The sequence below is a fragment of the Psittacula echo genome (genome assembly GCF_963264785.1).
Source record: "Psittacula echo genome assembly, chromosome: 13".
In the NCBI taxonomy this organism is placed as follows: Eukaryota; Metazoa; Chordata; class Aves; order Psittaciformes; family Psittacidae; genus Psittacula; species Psittacula echo.
This window is the reverse complement of record NC_137749.1, coordinates 10,662,086-10,684,575: the sequence shown is the minus strand read 5'-3', so window position 1 is coordinate 10,684,575 and position 22,490 is coordinate 10,662,086. Positions and strand designations below refer to the sequence as shown.

The 22,490-nt window shown below is 40.7% G+C and overlaps 1 protein-coding gene across 9 annotated transcripts in view; it reads left to right on the top strand.

Annotated features, from left to right (window-relative positions):
* DEPDC5 (DEP domain containing 5, GATOR1 subcomplex subunit) overlaps positions 1-22,490 on the top strand; it is a 47,303-nt gene that overhangs the window by 4,113 nt on the left and 20,700 nt on the right. For 6 of the 9 annotated variants that reach the window (XM_080628489.1, XM_080628488.1, XM_080628487.1 and 3 more), the window contains exons 6-29: positions 261-344; positions 1,026-1,075; positions 1,612-1,681; positions 2,020-2,098; positions 3,010-3,071; positions 4,103-4,172; positions 4,581-4,653; positions 5,372-5,475; positions 5,844-5,918; positions 6,701-6,835; positions 7,320-7,381; positions 7,486-7,559; positions 8,732-8,801; positions 9,258-9,294; positions 9,984-10,104; positions 10,290-10,513; positions 12,085-12,288; positions 12,778-12,913; positions 14,549-14,646; positions 17,460-17,525; positions 18,850-19,033; positions 20,012-20,172; positions 21,183-21,300; positions 21,467-21,634. In XM_080628489.1, the coding sequence (XP_080484615.1) occupies positions 261-344; positions 1,026-1,075; positions 1,612-1,681; positions 2,020-2,098; positions 3,010-3,071; positions 4,103-4,172; positions 4,581-4,653; positions 5,372-5,475; positions 5,844-5,918; positions 6,701-6,835; positions 7,320-7,381; positions 7,486-7,559; positions 8,732-8,801; positions 9,258-9,294; positions 9,984-10,104; positions 10,290-10,513; positions 12,085-12,288; positions 12,778-12,913; positions 14,549-14,646; positions 17,460-17,525; positions 18,850-19,033; positions 20,012-20,172; positions 21,183-21,300; positions 21,467-21,634 (2,525 nt within the window). Of the gene's footprint in view, positions 1-260; positions 345-1,025; positions 1,076-1,611; positions 1,682-2,019; positions 2,099-3,009; positions 3,072-4,102; positions 4,173-4,580; positions 4,654-5,371; positions 5,476-5,843; positions 5,919-6,700; positions 6,836-7,319; positions 7,382-7,485; positions 7,560-8,731; positions 8,802-9,257; positions 9,295-9,983; positions 10,105-10,289; positions 10,514-12,084; positions 12,289-12,777; positions 12,914-14,548; positions 14,647-17,459; positions 17,526-18,849; positions 19,034-20,011; positions 20,173-21,182; positions 21,301-21,466; positions 21,635-22,490 lie in introns of those variants that run through there. The other 3 variants (XR_013957926.1, XM_080628485.1, XM_080628486.1) reach the window with 3 other exon arrangements.

Genomic DNA, 22,490 nt, shown 5'->3' with positions numbered 1-22,490 from the left:
TGCTTCTAGTTTGCACTGAGACTTGTAGCACAGATTTAGTCCTTGGGCTTTTCTAGTCCCAGTGTACAGTGTCTCGCAGCTCTCAGTCGTTCCAGGTACATGCAGTTACTCTGAAGGGATTTCACTTTTATCTTGCATCTGTCAGGAGTATTGACTTGCTTTAGAACAGCTCTCCTTGTAACATTTGGTTCTTACCAGAATAGACTGCAGGACAATAGTTAGAAACAACCAGACAGCACTGTTTTTCTTCCATTTCCCAGGAGGTGACTTTGGACTTGGTGGAACTGACCTTTAAAGATCAGTATATTGGGCGTGGGGATATGTGGCGACTGAAGAAAAGTTTGGTAAGACCTCTGTTGTGATAATATGTAGGGTGGAGGAGATAATGTACCTTTTTGTTTGCTTGCTGTAATGGAAAATAAGCATTATACAAAGTACAGAAAACTGAGGACAAGACCAGCAGCTCCTGAGGAGCTTAAGCTCCAAGTGGTACCTTGGAGTTGGAGAAATGGATGTAAATGTGTTGCAGAAAAATTTAATCCCATCATTTCCTACTCCATTGCCACAATGTGAATTCCTGCTTTAGGCACTGAAAATGCTGTGAGAGTTTTTAGCTTATGTTCTGCATTTTAATGATTTACTAGATTTGGAAGGAATTGAATCCAAATGTTTTTCCAAGTAGAAGCATGCTGAAGTATCCTCTTTCTGTTAGTACCACTTAAAAAGCAGCTCCTTTGTATCCGCATCTCTGAAACAGTCTTTGGCTCTTCTAAGCACAGTGAATTAGACAGATGAACCCAATAATGGTTTATATGGGTTAAAAACTATTTTCTGTTGCAGAAGTTCTGTAGCCTGAAGTATTAGTTGTAAATACTCTCAGTGAGCTGAATTATTAGTTGTAAATACGCTCAGTGGCTTTCCTGATTTTATGCAGAAATCAGGTGTTTGTGGATATTTTGTTTGTAAATTGAACTGCTCACTCTGAGCCTTCTGTTCTTTTAACACCTGTAACTGTTCTTTCTTAGGTCAGCACATGTGCATATGTCACCCAGAAGGTTGAATTTGCGGGTATCAGGTCAGTGCCTCCCCTTGGGGCTTGCTGTTACTTGTGATATTACATTAATTAGCCCTGAGTACCCAACTGGAGAATCTTCTCTGAAAAATCCTTCATGATTTATTGTTCATTTACTCTTCTACAGTTTTCTGTCAGCACTGCGAGGTGGCAGAAAGCTTCTGTCTGATTTGGGGTGGAAGAAACTCATAGTAGGACAGCCAGCAACACTTGTTGCCTCTGATCAATGACAAATAATCATCATTTTACCACTTACAGTATTTCTCCCCCTTCCCAAGATGTACTAATAGTTTAGATGAGGATTACTTTAGTTGCTGTTGAGGTGACGAAGGGACAAGATAAGGTGCAGATGCAGAGGGAAACAGCTGTTGGGACATCTTTTGGATTAAAGATCAGATTTTAACCCAATAGATTTCTACTTTATCTTCAAGTCATCATTGAATGTAGATTTTGGTACATCCCTTACTTGCTCAAATACTGATTCTGTAATCTTCATGTTCACTCTGGTTAACAAAGATTCTGCACTCTTTTTCTTCCAGGGCGCAGGCAGGTGAACTGTGGGTGAAGAGTGAGAAAGTCACTTGTGGATACATCAGTGAGGATACCCGGGTAAGATTTCAGCAGCAAATGAAATTCTTCCCTTCCTTTCCTTGCCAGGTTTCTTGTAATTCTGTCTTGCTTGCAGATTTGTATGGATCACTTGAATTAGCCATGTTGTAAGGGGAAGAATGGTGATAAATTCAGGAGGATGAATGATCAGTAAACTTCAACTCTTCTGTACTGGCAGCACTAGGAATTACTTGGGCTGTTGAAAAGTCAACTTGTTAGGGGGGAAGTTCCACATAGTGCAGTGGGCGCAGTTGTAGAAGTTGCTCTAATTGCCTTCAGCCTGCGGACCTTTTAGTGAACTTACCTTGTTTTACATAAGGTCCTTTGTTCCTTTGCAGGTGGTCTTCCGCTCCACTTCTGCCATGGTTTATATTTTTATCCAGATGAGCTGTGAAATGTGGGATTTTGATATTTATGGTATGTAGGTAACTGACCTGCCTATTGTGGATGTGGATGGCAGCAGCTATCCTCTCAGCCCCTACGAGAAAACTGCTGCTACTGTTTATTTCTGCCACTGCTAGAAAACTGAAATACCCTGCCTTTGGCCTAGGCTGTGCTCTGAAGTGCCTTTTAGATCCTTACATACAGTGCTACACTCTTCTGTCTCCTGGGTATTCCATAATTTTCCTGTCCCTACTGGGTGGGTGCCATTATCTCAGTGAGGAAATGCAGGGGGCTATCAGAAAGGTTTTCTGTGGATATGACCATGTTTGGTGGTGAGGGCAGGCACAAGCCTGTGTGAAACCTGAAACTAAAAATGTCTGGAAATCCTGTATGAGGAGGACCTTGATGTAGATTTCCCTTGAATTTGGCTTAGTGAAGAAGCAAAATCCTCTCCTTAGCCTAGGTGGAGTCAGTGAGAAGTATTAAAACTTTGGGATTGAAAATGAGTAATTTCTCTGTGTCATTGCCCTATTTTGTTTTTTCCACCTTTAATTCTTTAGGAAACCTCTTGCCACTTCCTCTGACCATGTGTTTAGGCATATGTAACTGGGCAGCTATTCAAAACTGAGCAGGGGGTCAGTTGTGCATGCTATGCCTGAAAGATAGTACAGATGCTTTCCCAGCATGCTGTGAATTGTGTTGGAAAGAGGAATTTAAAGGTCAGATCCTTTTCACAGTCAGAGTTATGTTTACATCCTCTCAAACATTGTCATACTGTATTTTTAATGTTTTTACCATCTTTGCTTTAGTAATATTAGCATTCATGATGCATACAGCTGCTCTAATTCTAATAAAAATAATTTTCCCATAATCTCAAGGTTAAATATTCCCTGTAGTTGGAGTAGCTGCAGTTATTTGATGCTTTGGAGATGTTTACTTTGCAGGGGACCTCTACTTTGAGAAGGCTGTGAATGGTTTCCTTGCTGACCTCTTCACAAAATGGAAGGTAAATAGCTGATAAGAGTTAATCCTGTCTGAAAGAACAAGTCAATGCCATCTTAATAAGCCCGTTGATGTGCCAGTTTGAGGAAGGTTGTGTCAGGCAGTGCTAAGGTTTACAGGACTTGAAGAGGTGGCTCCTGGGCATCAGAAGAGTGGGTACTGCAAGTCTGCATTAAGTCATAACCTGTCCTAAGTGACCCCACTGCTGATCTCTCGTATCTGCTGTGCTTGTATCATACAGTGTGTGTGGAGGACTGAACTAAAGTCACTGAATGTGTGATATGTTTGTGTGCAGTAACGTACAAGTCTGGTTTACACAATTTTAGATGTTCCAGGACTCTGTTATGACTATCTCCCTGGTACAGTGTGTAATGTGTTTAATGCTGCTATCTTTTCATGTGAAGAGGTTCCAGGTTGTAGTAAGTGGGTTGTTAATGATGTGCAAGGTTCTTGAAAGTGAATTGCTTCAAAACCCAAACAAAGCCTCACTGCCTGTTATGGCTGAACAACCCAGAGCTGTCTCCTCACTCAGTGCATTATCTGGCTTAGAGCTGCTGTTAGCAGTCCTGCAGCAGACTTCCACTGACTTGAGAGACCCATATCAGTACTCAAAATAAAGGGCATATAAAATACAAGGTTTTAATTTGTTAGGGGCATCTCTCTAAACACTAAGAAATAAGAATATCAAGTTGTCATATATATAAACAAATTGAGTCAGGTGTATTTATTTTTTAAACAAAAGTTATGTACCTTGACAGTTATAGAGAGGAGTTTCTTTAGAGGCTAGTAGGGAGTGCTGCTGTTAAATGTGGTACAGCCTAGAAGCACAGAATCTACAGGACAGACCATTATGTTATTTCATAGAGAAATATGGAGCATTCATGCAGATTCATTAATGCAGCAGTCTACCTTTTTCTAGTTACCTTTGGTTCTAGGTGTGAGGGGAAAAGATGTGTTTCTGTAAGTATATGCACAGAGTTTTCTACTGAGTGTGACCCTAAAGATCTTCTGTTTTCATGTGTTCTTCCCGAGCAGGAGAAGAATTGCAGCCATGAAGTGACGGTGGTTCTATTTTCTAGAACATTTTATGAAGCAAAATCTATAGGTGTGTAAATTCTGTATTTTTGTGTTTCTATTTTTAAAGCTATTTCTTTCTCTCTTGAAAGTTGGTCACAGGCTGCCAGGGACTTCTTTTCCTTCTTTCTTTATGCCCATGTCCAAAGTAATCCCAATCAGGCAGAGTGGATACACAGCCATTCTTACGAAAATACTGCAGCAGAAACCTTACATAGAACAATATATGCCAAATTTTCCTCATCATACTCAAGCTGTCATACTGGTTCAAAGGCAGTTTTAATATTGTGGGGGAGAGCTGATATTTCTCAAAGGTTTGGTTTTTGGTTTGCCTTTTGTTTTATTATTATTTTAATGAAAATAATAGCTCTTTACTAGGAAAGAGAAGTCATTTCTACACAAGAGCATAGGTAATAATGTGCTTTTACTTCCATTCCAGATGAGTTTCCCGAAACGCATCGTGCGTCTATTCGGCAGGATCACGAGGGAAGATTTTATGAAGATTTTTACAAGTAGGTCTTTCTCCCAGTTCTTCACCTCCTGTCCCATGGTGTGTGTGCAACCCATGTGGAGAATATCATGTTACCAAGTGTAGGAGTTTGCCAGGAATTAAGACAGTGAAAAATATGGCAGCAAATTGATGAGTAGCCGCCATTCCATCTGTGAGTGCTCACCCATGTTTGCTATGTCAGTCTTCCATGAGCATGTGAATATTGTGTTGCCTGTGCTGAACTGGAGTTGCCAGTAACCTCTAGAAGTTTTGTAGTGTTGGGAGTAGGTTTTGCATAAGACTTGACTTTTTTTCAGGTCTTTACATTCTTGAGTAGTTGGAGAATAAATTATTTTGTTGCTGAAACAAGTGTTTCCAGTTAGGTACTTACTGGAGCTTTTTGGCTGATGGTCACAACAAAGGAAGCTGTGGAAGCTGTCATTTGATTCTGAACTTGGACTTCTTAATGATCTTACTGGTTTGCAAAACAGTGATGCTATTTGTCGTGTAATGTTGATAACCTATTTAGAAGTGAGAGATTTTTCTAGCTGGGAGTGTGCCCAGCTTCATGTGTGCATCTACACGTTGGTGATTGCTACAAGTATGCAGTTGTCCTGTGCTGCCTAGCAGAAGGAAGAAACATTCACCTTTTTGTGCATTCCTTTTTCTGTAGTTTGTTCATCCCTTCTGCCTCTTCATAGCTTCCTTTTATAAGCCTCATTAAGTTGTGCTCTTCCTAGAGTTGTCGTTCAGAATGAGAGACGAGAAGAATGGACCTCATTGCTTGTGACCATTAAGAAGCTTTTCATCCAGTATCCTGTGTTGGTGCGACTTGAGCAAGCAGGTACAAGAATCCTCCTTTCCCGTGCTTTACCCTTTTCTTTCTCTTTTTAATTTCTAAAGGTCTAGTTTCAGTTGGAGTCTGGTATTGTGCTACTCAGTGCTCTTCTGGCTAGGTTATTTTGCTTGGGTCTTTCTGTGAGATATATCAGTTCTAATTTTGTTGGAGTGATAGGATTTACTGCTAATGCAGTTTTATTTTGTTTGTTTGGGTGGGATTTTCTGGGGGGGAAGGAGACTATTTAAAAAAATTAATTTAAAAAAAATAAAAAAATATGTGTATACATATAAATAGTGGTTTGGGTTTTTTTTTTGGCTGGTCTACACAGGGATGATAACTTTTTTCTTTTTCCCTTCTGCACACTTGTCCAGAGGGCTTTCCTCCAGGTTACAATTCTACCTCAGCACAAGGGAATTACCTGGAGGCCATAAATCTTTCATTCAATGGTAAGTTACAAACATGGATAAAATATACAGAGAAAGAAGCAGCTGCCAATAAATATCTGTGGTCTTCTGTTGCCTGGTCCTTAACACTGTAAAGAGGAGGGGAATCTAAGGTGGTTGTTGTAGTTCTCAGCCTCAGAAGAAATTGTCTTATGTGTCTCTGGAAAGCCAGTGGCCCTCAAATAACTGAGTATTGGGTATTTCACGCTTCGGGGCGTTATTAAGATGAAACTTTTCCTTCCATCTGTGAATCTGTATGAGAACCTCTTGGAACAGAAGTTGAAATTTTCAATTATGGAAGTGTTTCAGAATCAGGGTAGATCAAAGGTGATTTATGTGAAGCTGATCCATGTCTTTTAGCAGGGAAATGGAATTTGATAGGCTGGAAGTGTTCTCCTATACACCAGATGTTGTTCTGTCTTAGTGGCTGTTTTGTTATTCCTATGGGAGAGAGCACAGGATGTTATTTAAAATTATTAGTAATGGACTTAATCTTGTTGAGGATTTTTTGAGTTTGTTTGTTGGCTTTGGGGTTTGTGAGATGTTATAAAAGAAACACTAAACATATGAGAAAAATACTTCTTTTTATGTATCTGGTTCCCATGTTCTCTTTAGCCCTAACTCCTCTCTCTGCTGTAGTTTAATGTTGATTGTTGACTATTGGACAAGACTATATACAAGCCCTCTCATGCTTGCATGTGCTGTTGTAGTCACCTCTTTTGCTCTGAAAACAAACTTCCAGCATCTTCTGTTCTTTTAAAGTATTCCCCAATTCTTTCTTCTAGTGTTTGACAAGCATTACATAAACCGCAACTTTGATCGGACGGGCCAGATGTCTGTGGTCATCACACCTGGGGTGGGAGTGTTTGAAGTTGATCGACTGCTTATGATTCTAACCAAGCAGCGGATGATAGACAATGGTAAATGACACCAATACTCTGCAGTCTCTATGAAGGCAAGCAGAAATAGTTGGAAAAACTCTATAGCTTTTTCTTGCTATGAAAAAATATCTACTGTAACTTGTGTACTCAGGAAAGATGGGTGACAGCTGGAAGACATGTGTCCATACTTCATATTGAAATAGGCAGATTTTCAGAGAACTTACAGGCATTTAATTTGTTCTGTTTGTGATGGAGAACTTCATCTGTCCATGCAGACCTTTCCCTTAAAGGATAATCTTGCATGACTTGCATTAGTTTTAAAGAAACATTTCTTATATCCCCACTGGCACTGTTGGTTTGTAACCATACCATGGGACTGTTAACTACCATTTTCAGTATAATTACACCTTAAAATCTGATAGAAATACAAATTGGTCCTTCAGCTCAAATTGATGGTCTGTTTTGGCTTAGCGTATTAGTCCTGCTTGGTAGATAGCTGAACTCTACTGTTCTTTGTTTACAGGGATAGGTGTGGACTTGGTATGTATGGGAGAACAACCATTGCATGCTGTACCACTCTTTAAGGTAATCCTTCTTTTCCCTTCTCTCTGCTCCTACTAGAAATGTTGCTCATTTTGTGACTGCCTAGACAAAGAGCAAATTGCTATGCTTCTGAATTACTGTTACAGCTTCATAATCGCTGTGGACCTGGGGACTCCAGATTGGGTGATGACTACAATATTCCACACTGGATAAACCATAGGTAGGTGAACTCTCAGCCTTTGCTAATCACTTCTGCTTTGCTTCCCATTTCATAACCAGTTAAATCCCTTTCTTCTTTCATTGTTTATTTGCTCTGTTCTCTTCCTGAAGCAAAGACAGGTATTGCAATAGCCTTGAGAAACTAGGAATGTTCTTGCAGAATTCTGGACATTAATGCAACACATCAAAGATAATAGACTATTTGCAGAGGAAAACGTCGTGATCTTTCCAGTTAATTTAGTTATAGCTCTTACCTATGTTGAGGGAAGTCAGGAAGCTATGCAAAAAATACAGTCACTTCAACTAATAACTAGATTAGCTATTAGTGAAAAGATACATCCCAAATTAACAGTTACAGGTAGAGAAAATGTGGATGACATGGATAAATGTTGGAACAGTTGCAGGTAACACTGAGGCTCAGTGTTACACTGCTTCACTCCAAGGCATGGTAGGTTTCTTTTCTGCTCTCTGTTAAATGTTTTGTGCCATAATACTCTCTTCTTTCCCAACATGTAGAGATCAGGGCTCAGGATGAAAACTGCCTCCTCAGTCCTTGTTCTGCTTTAGAATTATTCTTTTTCTCTCTCTTTTAATACCTCATTTTATCTGCATGCATTAATTGACTGTCCTGACCAATTACCATTGATAGCTTCCTTTTGTAGCCACTATTTTCAAGTGACAGGAAGGCATCTGATCTTTGCCATGGATGAAAATGTGTTTGAAGGCTTATAATAAGGCAGAATTAAAAAGATTCAGATAAAAAGAAACAGATTTTAAAGAGTACATTATTTAAAATGGGAGGAGGTGTGTTGTTTTCAAGCAGCTCATAAATTATTACTGTCATGTAAGTTAGAGTGTCGTGTAAACTGCACAGTGCTGTATAGACAATGAAAGTGGATACCTTCTGCAGAAAGAGGAAGTGAACTGAGGAATACAAATGTAAGCATATTAAGAAGTCTGGAATAAACATTTATGGGAATCAAAGTCTGGCCTTTAAAGACAGAGTAACTTCTCATAAGTTAAGTATCCATTGTGTTTTCCATATGTTGTCTTATGCAAAGAAAGGTGTCCCTTTTGGCCATCAAACAGCTCAAATTCACGGTCTGTTTGTAATTGCAGCTAACCAAGTTCAGTTCTTAGAAGACAACTGAGCTATTCTGGTTTTCCTTTCAGTTTCTACACATCCAAAAGCCAGCTCCTCTGTAACAGCTTCACTCCACGGATCAAGCTGGCAGGAAGGAAAGTAAGTATCCTTCTCATTTTCTTTTCTTCTTCCCAGCTTGTCAGATACCTTTTCTCAGCCAAGCATCAGCATCTTTCTAGCAAATACTCCAACAACTGTAACTAGGTTTCTGTGTTAAAAGACAGTGAAAGCAAAGCTGTAATGATTGTTGTAGGGATTGTGAATGAGGAACAAGTTTGTAGGTCTTTGTGGGATGAAACTAGGTGAGAAATGGTTTAGTCACCATAAAAATTAGAATTTCATTCTGTAACAAAGAACTCCATGGAGAGGAAAGGAAGCTGTTGACAGAGATGGTTTTTACACAGTTTTGTGACTGAGTATCAGTATTTAATACTTCTGAAGTGGTCTGGCTGCTTCATTGAGTCAACAAGATAAACTTTGTTTAACTTGCTGACTGTCTCCTTTTCTCTTGTCCTTTTTGGTTTGATCACTTCCCTCTTCCTTTGGACCCTCCAGCCACTGACCGAGAAAGCAAAAAGTAACAGAGATGCCTGTGAGTAATTCTGTTCTGTAGTGATCTATCCCACTAACACCTACAGTGAAGCAATGACACTTCAGCAGAAACACTCCTGATGAGATGTGGGACAGGACAACTGTTGGAGAAACTGTGAAAACCACATAGTCGTTGTCCAGGGGGTTAATGTGTGTATGTCTGTTGCCTTCTTGGCAAATAACTAATATTGAGGGTAGTTTTCTGTCCTGGCTGCTGAGGAATAGATGATACCAGGCTGTCATGCTAGTGGTACTGTTGTGGCCATAGGACAGGAGGACATTCACTGCCTTGGGGTGTTGACAGTGCTATGACCACAGAATTACAGTGGGAGAAGCCTGCTTTCACCTAATACCACCTTGTTTTAGAAAGGGGTAAGCTGTATAAGTGAATCTGTCCATTCTTTCGAAGATGCTGCAAAATGCAATTCCCTTGTGAGGAACTTGGCATCTGTTCATACAAGAATTGATTGGTTTATTAGTTTAATTTCTTGGATATATGGGAGAAGATCCTTGGGCCTCAGGAACCCTGATTCAGAGACACCCACTTTGATAGTTGGGCTGCACCACCTTTCTGCTCTTGAGACTTTTATGTATGATTTTTCGAAGTAGATACTTTTCTTAGTGGCAAGAGTTCAGTACTTCTAACTTGCAGATCTTGAACATTCCAGTGCTATATGATTTTTATTTCAGCATTAGGGGCTCCAAAAGATGCTGAAAATGCCCTGCCTATCCAGGTAGATTATGATGGCTATGATGCCCAGGTGTTCAGACTGCCAGGCCCATCCAGAGCCCAGCGCTGTACCACTTTCAGGTAAGAGGCTAGTGAGTCTACTAATACTAGAGTTGCCATGTTGTGGCTTTCTGGTGCTTTACTTCTTCCTTTTAGTCCTCTTATAGAGTTCACCTGTATCTTACATGACTTGGGCCTGTTCAAGCCCCTTGATAACTGAGGAATTAATCTATCTTTTGTACCACTGGACATGTCTGTATCTTCAGTAGGTCTGTGAGGGAGAGAGAAAGTCGAACCAGGAAGAGTTCTAGTTCCTATGACGTATCATGCAGCCCCTCTCTGCAGAGCCGCACACTGCCCCCTGAGGAGGTGAGGAGCCAGGCTTCTGATGACAGCTCACTGGGCAAGATCTCCAACATCCTGATGATCCCACGGCCTCATCTGCACCAGTGTGAAGTCAGCAGCTCTTTGGGCTATACCAGCACCAGAGGTCAGCCTAAGGCAGATGGGAAGGTACCTTAGGTGGTGAGAGAGAAGAGGGAAGTTTGTGGTGGCTACAGCCAGGCCAGCACAGGGGGAGATGGTGCTTATATTAGCATTCATGGTAAACCTTTTCTGCAGTTCCAGCTGCATGTGCATTCTCCCTTTGTTATCCTTGTCCAATTCCATTGCTCTTTTTTACTGGCTTGTCCTAAATAGAAGTGTCCTGACATGATTTATTCTTTTCCCTTGTCTATTGCCTTCTTTTATATTTGACTATTCTCCTGTGCCTACCTGCAAATGTGGACACACACAAGTAACTTTTGATTATCCAGGTCACCTATAATCTGTCAGATGAGAAGTGGCCTTAGTAGTGAGCCCTGGGGGACCCTGATTGCAACTTCTTTCTATGGGGATTTGTTGTCATTAAGAGTCACTTTCTGGATCCTTCCTTTTGACACTATACTGCTGAACCTGGTGTGTTAGCAGTGCTGATGCTCTCCTTTCTTGCCTTCCAGTTTCATTTTGTTCTCAACCAGTATGGGGTATCTTCCACAAACCCAGCTCATTTATAGGTGAAGTGTATTTCTCCTGCGATTCCTTGATCTTCTGTAAAACTCTGTCCTGGAAGGTTCTTTATGTGTTTGTTTCATGTCATGCTGTCTAACACCTGATACAGTATTTAGCCTGTTGCAAGAACTGGATTTGATGATGTGGAGCTGCTGCAACAAAGTGTGCTTCATGTTACATTTACCTTTCATGTGTTCCCCTGCTGTCAGTTAATATACATTGTTTTTCCTTTTCTTTTCCCTTTTTTTTTTTTCCATTTCTGTTAACTTTTTGACTATAAAGGATAGTCTTGTGATCCATCTAAAGGTGTGCATCTGCATGGAGATATGTGGTGGAATAGGATTGATGGGGAGGGAACAGTCAGACTAGCTGAGGCTTTTTACGTGTTGTAGTTGGCAGCATAGGGTGGTAAAGAGACCCTTCCTTCTCTTTGGGATTTCTATTTTTGAACAGTGATTACTTCTTCCTCATCTGCTGTATTTCTCTCTCCTATTTCTAGATAACTTCACTCCTGTTCTTCCTTGAATAGCAATGTCTAACTGCTAACTTGCTGAGATTGTGTCCTATGTCTTCTGGAAGTAATCCTTTATTTCAGTGGTCAAATCTGAATGTTACAGAAAGTTCAGTATTACTCAGTTGTAGCTTCTGCTGTGTCTTTGGTACTCATCTTGAAGTTACTGGTGTGTCAGCCTTTTGATTTGTCAGGAATTCTCAAAGCTCTGAGTAATTCTTCATACTTAGCAAGTGGGTTCTGGCTTCATTTGGTATAAAGTGACACAGCTTACAGCAGTTCTGTAATTGCAGATGAAATGATATTCTTTCTTGTCTGGATTCTTGTTCACATTGTATCCCGCAGACTGGATTGAAATTGCTTTCGGCTTCTCTCCATGCCTGCTCGTCAGCTTTCCTTATTCCCACTTACCCTGGGGAATCTTTATATTTCTAAGCAATTCATTCTCTTTTGCTTGGCTTCTGCATGATCTTGCACTGACTTTAAGTTGTGTTTTCTAGATGTCCTTGAGAACATGCTGGAGTCTCAGCAGCGTGACTCCAGTGCCCCTGGGAGGTTCCACGTTGGCAGTGCAGAATCCATGCTGCACATCCGGCCTGGGGGCTACACACCCCAGCGAGCGCTGATAAACCCATTTGCCCCATCCCGCATGCCCATGAAGCTTACATCTAACAGGAGGCGCTGGATGCACACTTTTCCCGTGGGTAAGCCTCTTATGTGGCATATTAGATTGTTGATACTTTTCCCTTGTCCCGGAATTAACACAAGAGAACCAATCTGAGCTCTAGCGTCTTAAAGTACTTGCACCGTAACAGAGGCTGAGCTCAGTGTATAGGCTTGATAAATTGCCACCTATTGACAAACTTGCAGCATCAGGTACTGTGAAACAATCTTATAGTGGAGGGAGGCTGCTGAAGTGAATCATAACTGTAAATTGGGTTGACTTTGCAGATGCTGCATTGTTCTGGTATTTGTTGAGCACCTTGTAAGTAGGCCACACAAAACAGTTAAAAGAATATTCTGCTTTTCTGGTTTCAGAGAAGATGCCAGAGGTTCAAGTCTGAAGATTTTATAAACATGCCTCCTTAATTTCCATTAGTTAGCATCGCCTGTGCTGTTGACAGAAGGAGTGTATGAGCAACTGGGGAGTCAATGCAGAAGTGGTGATTAACGATCAAACTGTAACTATGTAGGTCCATCAGGAGAAGCTATCCAGATCCATCATCAAACCCGTCAGAATATGGCAGAAATGCAGGGCAACGGGCAGCAGGATTTGACACATTCCTCTGCTGAGCTGCTGGAGCTGGCTTACCATGAGGCAACTGGCAGGTGCGGTCCTTAGGTTGAATCTGTGTAGACTTCACATGAACATCTCTTTTCCTTAATATTTGACATATGTTACAGTATGGCAGTTAAAGGTTGCGATCTTCAAGGTTAATAATATGCTGTGTCACTGACACATATGCAGCATATACTTTTATTTTAAGATACAAAGCTCTTTTGGCACGGCTGGAGATGGTTTACCTCCCTTAATTTGGGGAAGGGGGTAGTTTATCACAGAGTTTGCCAAGCACAAGCAATGTGGTGCATCATTCATGGAATTGTTCAAAATTGCCTTATAAAAGCTTATGTCTTTGATTCTTATTATCCTGATAGCTGTGACCTTCATCCCAGAATAGAACATGTTTTAACACAGGGCATAGCTTTGCCTCACAGTAACTGCTGAGCAATTTCAGTGCTATCCATTCAGTCCTGTCCTCCCCATGCTGGTGAGAAATAACAGCCACTGCAAGCATCAGGGCAGGATTGCAAATGAAAGCACCTGGTTTGAAAACTGGTTTTCTTAAAGAAAAATGACCTTTGGTCAGTGTTGGGAGCTTATTGATTCTTGGCTCTGAGAAGTGAAAAAGATCCCAGTGTAACTGCATGTGACATAGTTGTGAGGAGCCTGTTTTTGGGGTGAGAGCAGTTAGATTGTTCACTTCACCCAGGCCAGTTTTCAAACTGCACAATTGTTTTCCAATCTCCAGATACTGTGTTGTGTTACCTTTTTTTATTTATTGAAAATACTTTGGCTGTGTTTTTCACTCATTTTTAAATGTTGCTTCCCAAAGCCATTTTGGCAGCTCAAACAACCTAAGAATTACCAAGAAGTTGGTTTCTTTCATCATTAAATTTGGCATCTTTCCTGCTATGTGTTTCTTTCATCTTGAGTGTTTACAGAAATTCATGTTCAGTATTGTTCCTGGATGTCCAGGATGAGTGAGGACACTGCTGGTTATCCTCTGCCTTTTTAATGTCAGGGGGTTTTCTTGCAGTTTTCAAGCAGTCCTTCAGGAAAATGCACTGCCTAATTATTCTTTCATGGCTTTTTTTTAAGAGAAAAATTGTTGTCCTGTAGAATACACTAATCTTTGTGTTGTGTAATTTTAATATGACATCATGCTCACCAACTTTCTTCCCTAGTTCTACTTTAAAAGGTAAGACTTCTTGTTTGTTACTTCATAAATACATTCTGATGTGCTGAAGTATCTTGTCATTTATGCCAAACTCTTGTGTCATATTTTTGATGATTATTTTTCTGGATCTCTGTCATCTCTGTGGATGATGTACTCATCTGAAGCAATTTCCTCACTCTAGAATGTTGGTTTTATAGACCATGAAATCACATCTAAGTTTTATTTCTCTCCTGTGAGGTATATGAATAGCTGTTTCTGCATTTGTTATTGCTAGAGGCAAAGAACAAGCAGTATAGACAGATGGGGAATATTGTTACAGCCTTCTCTGTGCTGTTTTTGTGGCTGTTGCCATCTCTGTGGGCATCATGAAGAGCATGGTTTCACCATGGGCTCAGCTGAGCTGGCAGGCTGATTATTTGTTATCTGTTATATCAGCTCTTGTTAAAAGCAAGGAACGGCATGAGTGAGGAATGTCTGTGTAAGAGGCTGTTTTGCTTTTCCACAGACACAGCAGTTCTCGGCACCCAGGTGACAGTGCCTCTTTCCTGAGCTTCAGTGGGACAGACGAATACTCAAATGGTCTGGCTGGTGGCAATGGTGCAGGTAACAGAGCACTGACAGGGCATGGGGTTGGGAGAGGGCAATCGCTTGCTGGCAGTGAGAAAGTAATAGAGCCACAAGTCAGGGAAGGTGGGTGGACCAGGCGTTACAGAGTGGAAAGAACCTATAATGGAAGAACAGTTTTCGACTTTGAGTGATCTGTTAATGGTCCTGCTTGGATGACTTGGTGTGTGGCAGGTTTTGGGGGTGGTTTGTTCTTGTTTTTTTCTTTGGTCTTTTTTTCTTTATGTGTCTCTACTTCTCTAGGCGTGTCTAACAGCTTTTACTGTGGGAAGATGCTCATTGTTCACATATGATGAGCTCTCAGGCAGTTGTTTACTTCCATAATAGGAAAGCACTGATGTCCAGACACAAAAAATAACTAAATATGCACTAAATAACTGAATATGTTCAAAACTTGTTTTTTCTGGCTGGGTTTGCCTTAAGGTGAAACCCTTTGGATTAAGAAACTTTTTTTAATATTTATACTTTACATATGCAAGCTGATGGAAAGAATAACATTTGGTCATATGTAGGTTTTGAGTGAAGCTCTAAAGAAGCAGGTTTATTTTGTGGGGTAAGCTCTGGGATTCAGTGTTTTTAGACATTTCTTGTCATTATCTACAAATGCACTTTCTCCACATTTTGAGAACTTTGAACATGGTGCTGCTTATACTAAATGTTGTTCACACAGACCAAAATATTTCATCACATTTTAAAGAGAAGACGTGTCTGTACTTTCAGTTGAGGATTAGCACTGTCTGTCTTGCCTTACCCAGACACCTGAATTAGTGGAACTTCTCAACGTTTCTTGGGAATCCTGTTAGTGGAACAACATGCCACACTGAGCATCCTGCTGTGTTGTCTGGTGTGTTGCACCCTACCTTCTGACTTTATGGAAGTGCTTTTTACATGGGTACATGGAAAGAGAAATTTGATCTTTTGGGCTGTAGTAGTTGAGACTTACATTCTTTTGTCAAAACGAATTTAAAGATTGATTAATTTTTTTTCTTAAATCACCCTTCTGAATTACATTTGGATTAAAGCAGTTATTTTCCTCTATGCTCATACCTTGAAGAGCCATGGAGCAGTTAGCAGACTTAGTTTTCGTGTCTCTCTAATCTTGTGTTCACATAGTTGCATTGAAAGGGATTTTGTTCTGTTGTTTTCTTCTGTGAATTTCATCTGAATTCATTTCATTTTCTTGCTTTAGTACTTGCTGCTTTTTTTTTCTGCCTTCAACATAGACTTTGTTTGTTCTTGCTGAACTGCATTTCAGCTGCTGGATGCCATTTGCACGATGTAGATGCAGGGCATATCCTGGCAATAAACATGCTTGCTTTGAATGCAAGCCTTTTGTGTCTGTAGATTGGCTGTAAATCGTGTATGTGGTGGAAGTTAATCTGTGTCTGTCCTTGAGAAAGCAGTTAGGAGAACCTTCCCTGACTAAACGCCCTCAGCCATCTGTAGCTGCTACACTGTGACTCAGTGATTTATGTTTCTCCCTTATGGTTTGAGTCACTTATGAAATGAAACTGTTCTTTAAAAACAAAAGTAATAATCCAAAAATATGATTTCTCAGTGAGTCTGTTTCTCCTCTGCTGCCCACAGCAGGTTTTGCTGCAACATGGGCTTCACAGTGAAAAATATTACCCTACCAGTTTCCATTGGCATTCAGTGTGTGGCCTGGATTGTCCAGCAGATGGTAGATGATAGTTCAGAGCAAATAAACCTTGTTGCAGTTCCCTAGCTAGGTGGCAGATGGCATCAGCGGAGCTGGTGAAAGATGAACGCCAGTTCGAGCCTGCTCCTTTAGTCTTTTGACATCATCATGGAAGCAGATAACCATCCTTTCTGATAGTAAATGCTACTTAGAGGAACAGCTGTGACGTTTATATCAGTTTTCTGGATAAATCTACATCAGCTAGTTTTATAAAAATGGCTCCTCTTAAATGTTTGGAGGCTCCTGAAATTTGTGTTTTGATAAATGCCTTTTAAGCCAGTAGTTTTACTTGTCACTTTAGCTGCTTGTTTCCTCTCATGTTTTGCCTTTGCAGAGCATGGTAGTTTTAAACAGTCTGTAGTTAATATATTTGACCTATTTAGGGATGCTGAGGGCTTCATTAATACTTTTCCAATTTGTAGCCTGGCAAGGGATAAAAAAGTATTCTGTATTTGCTGAATCAAGAAGATCCCCTGCCCCCTGGCAGAGAGTGAAATGTGTACTGGTAGTTTATGCCTAAAAGTGTTGGAATTGGTGTCAGTCTGTATTGTGATTTTCATAAATTAGACTTTTCAGGTAATTAGAATTGCATATGTGGGTTCTCTTCTCCCTCCAGGTGAAAATCTGCTATAATTTCCTTTCTTGCTGCCTGTGTTTTATGCAATTCTTTCTCTTCACTTATTCCTTGTTCATAAAATGAGAAAATCAATAAATAAAACTCTGGTTTTGGGTACTGAATGTATTTAAAACTATTTAGCTGCTGAGACCTTGAGATCAGCAAGTTACATGATTGTAGATGACTCTGTTGTTACTTGCTTTTTTGGTGGCATCTACTTTTCAAGATGCATTTCACCATTCTAAGGAGCTTGGTTATGCTTGGTTTTTAGCTACTGAACACTTCTAATGAGATGCTCATTTCATCCAAGATGCCTTTTTTCCCCCTCATTAGTTGGCTTTGTGTGGTTTTCTGCTGTGCAGAACCCTGAGTTCTTTCCAAGGAGATATATTCTTAAAATATTGGCATGCTTTTTGTTTACTTTTATTTGAAGTGAAAGTGAAGTGCGCAGTTACTTAAAATACATCTGTCTTTTAGGGGTGAACATCAAAACTCAGAACAAGGATTCCTTGGAAGATGCTGTCTCTAACTCTCCGGATCCAAGTAAGCAGGAGAAAGGTTTGGAAAAGAGTTTGTGTAGGTGGGATGATAGGGAGGGGAAGGGCATGTACATGTATAGAGACATCAGGAGAGGGTAGGCAAGAAGCTGAGGAGCTTACTTGGCTTTTGACAGTAGTTTGTTTTGCCCTGCAGTAATGTGCAGGATCACCCTGTACTGTGTGTCTCACTTTGAGTGCAGTACTGTATCTCTTAAGAATATGTGAAGCTGGTTTCTGTGTTACATCTGAAATTCTTTCCCTAGCAGACACTGTTATGCAGAAAGCATAATAGTGTCTGAACTAAAAGAGCTGCTGACCTCTTGTCTGCCTCTTGACATGGAAAGTTTGCTAGGCACCAGCTATTTGAAGCAGCATTTGGTACTGTTAGCTGAGAAATGTGCCTTCATCTAATAAAGAAATAAGTGTGTGGCTGTGTAAGAAAATATTTTCTTTAGAGTGGTCTGTCCTGTATAACTTATGCAGTGTTCCTGCCATTAATGTTAACATTTTGATAGTAACTTAACTTTGCCTGTAAGATCTCAATGACAAGAAGTTAAGAATTAGTAGCTGGCCAAGTGCTTGATATAGATCATTTGAGGCAGGTTAGAATGTAGTTCAGTAGTGAGCTGATAATTTGATATAATTTAGTTAGCTTTTGGTTTTTAATGTCTAGGTTTAGATATCTGTTATCGCAAAACTGCAATGTAACTGTAGGAAAGGGTGTGGGGAAGGGCTGCTTTCCAAGTTACTCTTTTTCTGATCTTCCCACCCCTCTGGATCTGTCTCTGTTTTTATAACTGTAGCAGTACTCCCTTTTCTGCTTTTGTACTATTCCAGAAAGAGGCTGTCATTCTTTCTGTCCTCATCCCTAGCTCCTGCTGCAGTTGTCTAGGATGCAAAGCTGGTCTGATTTTCTTGTTCAGACTTGGAATGTTGATCTATTGTATTAATAATTGGGTAACTGCACCTGGCTTGCTGTAATTTTGGAAGAGCAGTGGCTATGTCAGCTCTAGCTTTCAATCAGCAAAATAAAGTGTATTAACTTTGAATGCCATTTGCATGATGGGTTTGAATTAGCATGTGCACTGCATTGTTTAACAAACTCTGTCTCTTTCTCTCCCTCCCTTCTTCCCGTCCTACTTTCCTTCCCCTTTCTCATTCTACCCTCTCTTTGTCCCTGTTGACTTTATGCCAACTCTGTTTTGTCTCTCATTCTTTCTAACTTTCCTCTTCATGCATCTCTTTCATCTTCCCCTGCACCCTGTTTTTTCATGGGTGACCATATACGCCCCCATTGTCTGCCCCCCCCCAATGATACAACGAGGCAGTTCTGACGCTGTCTGCTCCCCCCGTAGTGCCAGGCTTCTGTTGTACAGTTGGAGTGGACTGGAAGTCTCTCACTACTCCGGCATGTCTCCCTCTAACCACGGACTACTTCCCTGACCGTCAGAGCCTGCAGAACGATTACACTGAGGGTTGCTATGATCTCCTCCCAGAAGCTGACATTGACAGGTTTGGCCAGCACCTTCTCTGTAAAGTAACTTGCATTGAAAATGCCTGAAGCACAGCTGATGGAAGAGGAGCGCTTCTACAAGAGAAAGATGAATTGCTAACATAGTTAGCAGCAGAATGCCTAGATTTTTTTTCCCTTTTCAGTGATAACTTTGCACCTTTTCTCATGTTACTATCTGACAGTATTGTGTTGTGTAGATTTTGTTAAAAATCTGAGTACAAAATGTTGTCCCATTCTGTTGTGTTTCAATCAAAATAATCAACCTCAAGCTATCATCTTTGTTAACCTGTTTTCCACCAAGCATTTTGGAAACACTAAACGAACAAATGTACATGTACGCTCAGTTTTTAAGATGCTTATCATCATTTTCAGGGATATTTAGTTTAAAGAATCTTGGTGGAAAATATGCTTTATGGGAACACAGCACAAATACTAGTCAGAGTAATTTAGGTACATAGGAAATAGCAGAATTAATGGAGAAATGCCTAAAAGAAATGTCAAATATCCCTTTATAGCAGGAAGATGAAGTTTGGAGCGGAAGTAATTGTGATGAGATGCTATAGTGATGTGTCTTTTAATCTGTCTGCTCTAGACATCCTGCTGTGGGAGAGGGTGGAGCATTGCTGCACACTGGCAGTGCTGGGCTCTGCTGAACACTTTCAGACTGCACCGAGAGTCTCTGCAAAGTACTGTAACAGTGATCATTGGTGAATTGGTTGAAAGTTGTAAGCTAATTTGTTACTGGTTGCAAAGCTGCTTTCAAAGGCAGGAAGTATTGCCAGAGCTAACCGCCACCTGTTTAAAATAGGCAGGTACCTGCTTTTTCTCTCCTGTTCCTGCAGGTTGGTTGTCACAGGCAGAGGGCCCCTCTTGCACAAAGCCCAGTGCAGGCAGAAATCCTCAAATAGGAAATGCAGGGCTAAGAATAGGTGTGTGGTCAGCTTCCTTATTCTAGTCTCCTTAACCTTTGTGTTCAGGAGAGATGAGGAAGGAGTGCAGATGACAGCCCAGCAGGTGTTTGAGGAGTTTATTTGTCAGCGTCTCATGCAAGGCTATCAAATTATTGTGCAATCCAAACCACAGAAGCCAGCCACAACTGTGCCACCCCCACTCAGCAGCAGTCCCCTGTACAGCCGAGGTGAGTGACTTTGTGTTGACAATTCAGTCTTCTGTCTTTCCCTCCTTCTACCCATCTCAGTAACCTCTATGAATCGGGCAGAGATGCTCATTGAAGCATCTGTTCTTTCTTGTTGTTATATGGAAATCTCTGCTGAGAGAGAGCCTGATCTGCAGCAGCACAAACAGCTCAGCTGCACCATGAAGGGACAGGTGCAGGATTTTTGCACTGTAATAAGAAACTCGCCTCATATTCATGATGGTGAACCCAAATGACATATGGCTTGAATGCTGTTTGTGTGAATACATCTTAAACACACTTCATGTGGTGACTGCAGGGCAGGCACATCCCTAGAAGACAGACCCAAGCTCCTAAATGTATGTAACTAGAAGCAGTTTCTTAACTCTAAAATAGCTGTGAAGGTCCCAGATAGACAGGTAAAGCTTCATTGTCCTGAAACCCTGAGTCAGTTGAGAGGGTATCATATTCCTTTGAGAGGATCTGACTGGCTGTTTGACTTCTGACTTTTTTCTGGGTATTCTCTAGATAAGTTGGTATGATACAGTGTTCGTAGAGCAGGGAATACACATGAAGATGATACAGTTGTAACTCACTGGGTTGGGAATGAGCAGCAAGGCTCCTTCAGTAAAGTACTGAAGTACTTCAGTGCTTAGTTCCCGAAATGAAGCGCAGAGAGAAGGTGAAAGTGGAGCCCAGCTTTACCATCACACCCACCAGTTCCCTAGCATTTCATATCATCTGGTCTCTAATTGCCCTGACTAGAGAAGATCTGTACTGGTGGTGTATGAATGGGGAATGCCCTTCTCCAGCTGTGATACTAGGAAATCTGAACTGTAAGAACTAACGGATCGTTGTGCATTTATATTCTTAAAAAGGTGGCCTGAAAGATGGCTTTTAGTTCGTCTTGAGTTCTGAAGCCCAATTTTAGAGTCCCTTTCTATAGGTAGTTTGACAAAAGTCTGACTGTTGTAGCAAGCTGTAAGGGAGTGTGTTTTGCTTTTAACAATTAGGTCTTGTATCAAGAAATCGACCTGAGGAAGAAGATCAATACTGGCTGAGTATGGGTCGTACTTTCCACAAAGTAACGTTGAAAGACAAAATAATTACTGTGACTCGATATCTGCCAAAGTGAGTATCTTTCTGAGCAGTTCCCTGTCAGTGTTCAGATGAATATGCTTTTCTAGCTGCTGGTACTTGCTAGAAAGAACATACTGTAGAACCTTCTGTATCTTGAGAAGAAAGAGAAGCACTGCTATTGATGATGCTGAGATTAACGTCTGCGTTTTCTCTCTAGGTATCCATATGAATCTGCTCAGATAAATTACACTTACAGCTTGTGCCCCTCACACTCTGACTCTGAGTTTGTCTCTTGCTGGGTAGAATTTTCCCATGAGAGACTAGAAGAGTACAAGTGGAATTACTTGGATCAGTATATCTGCTCTGCTGGCTCTGAGGATTTCAGGCAAGATCTCCTTGTTCATCCAGACTGTTCTGTGTCCTAATTGCCTCTTTTCCTTTTTGACCTAAAATTCCTTCAACAAGTTCGACCCACAAATGCTCAGTACTTCAGGGAGAGTAACTGGCCTGCTTTCACTTGTATAGTGCTAACAGGAGTCTTACTCTGTTGCCTGTTGCATTATCTGATACAAAGTCTTGATCACCAATTCAGCATGAACCATTTTTTTTCCCTCTGCTACAAATGCAAAGAAATATGATGGCATTTTGTACCACACAGATGCTTTTCTTGGCTTCTTACTCATTTCTGGCTGTGACTCAAAACTTCTGTTTAGTTTGAATCTGTTAGAGGCTTGCTTCATTCCTAGGCTTAGCCTGACTGTAGTCCTACTCCTAAGCTGTGTAGAGCACATCTTCTTATTAGCAATGTGGAATATCTCCACTAGTATCAATAGCCTTTTTGATATTTTCTCTCAACAAAACCAGTCTTTGTCTTTGTTTCTTTTCTGGTATCAGTCAAAATGCCGCCTTCTCTAAGGTATATCTTTAAAATTCCTTTTTCTTTGCTTATCTTTAGAGAAAAAGCCTTTGTAGCTTATCTTTTACAGAAAAGACATCTCTGATAAAATTACTCTGAAGATAGCCTTGCTTTCTCTTTTGCATATCAATGTTTTAATACTTCCCAGTGTTACTCATTGCTGACCATTCCCATTTATATCTGTTCGTTCTCACTCAGGCATAGCAGAATGAGATTGTCACTATACTCACTGAATTTTACAGCAGATAGATAGAATCACAGAATAGTTAGGGCTGAAAAAGACCTTAAGATCATCTAGTTCCAACCACCCTGTCATGGGCAGGGA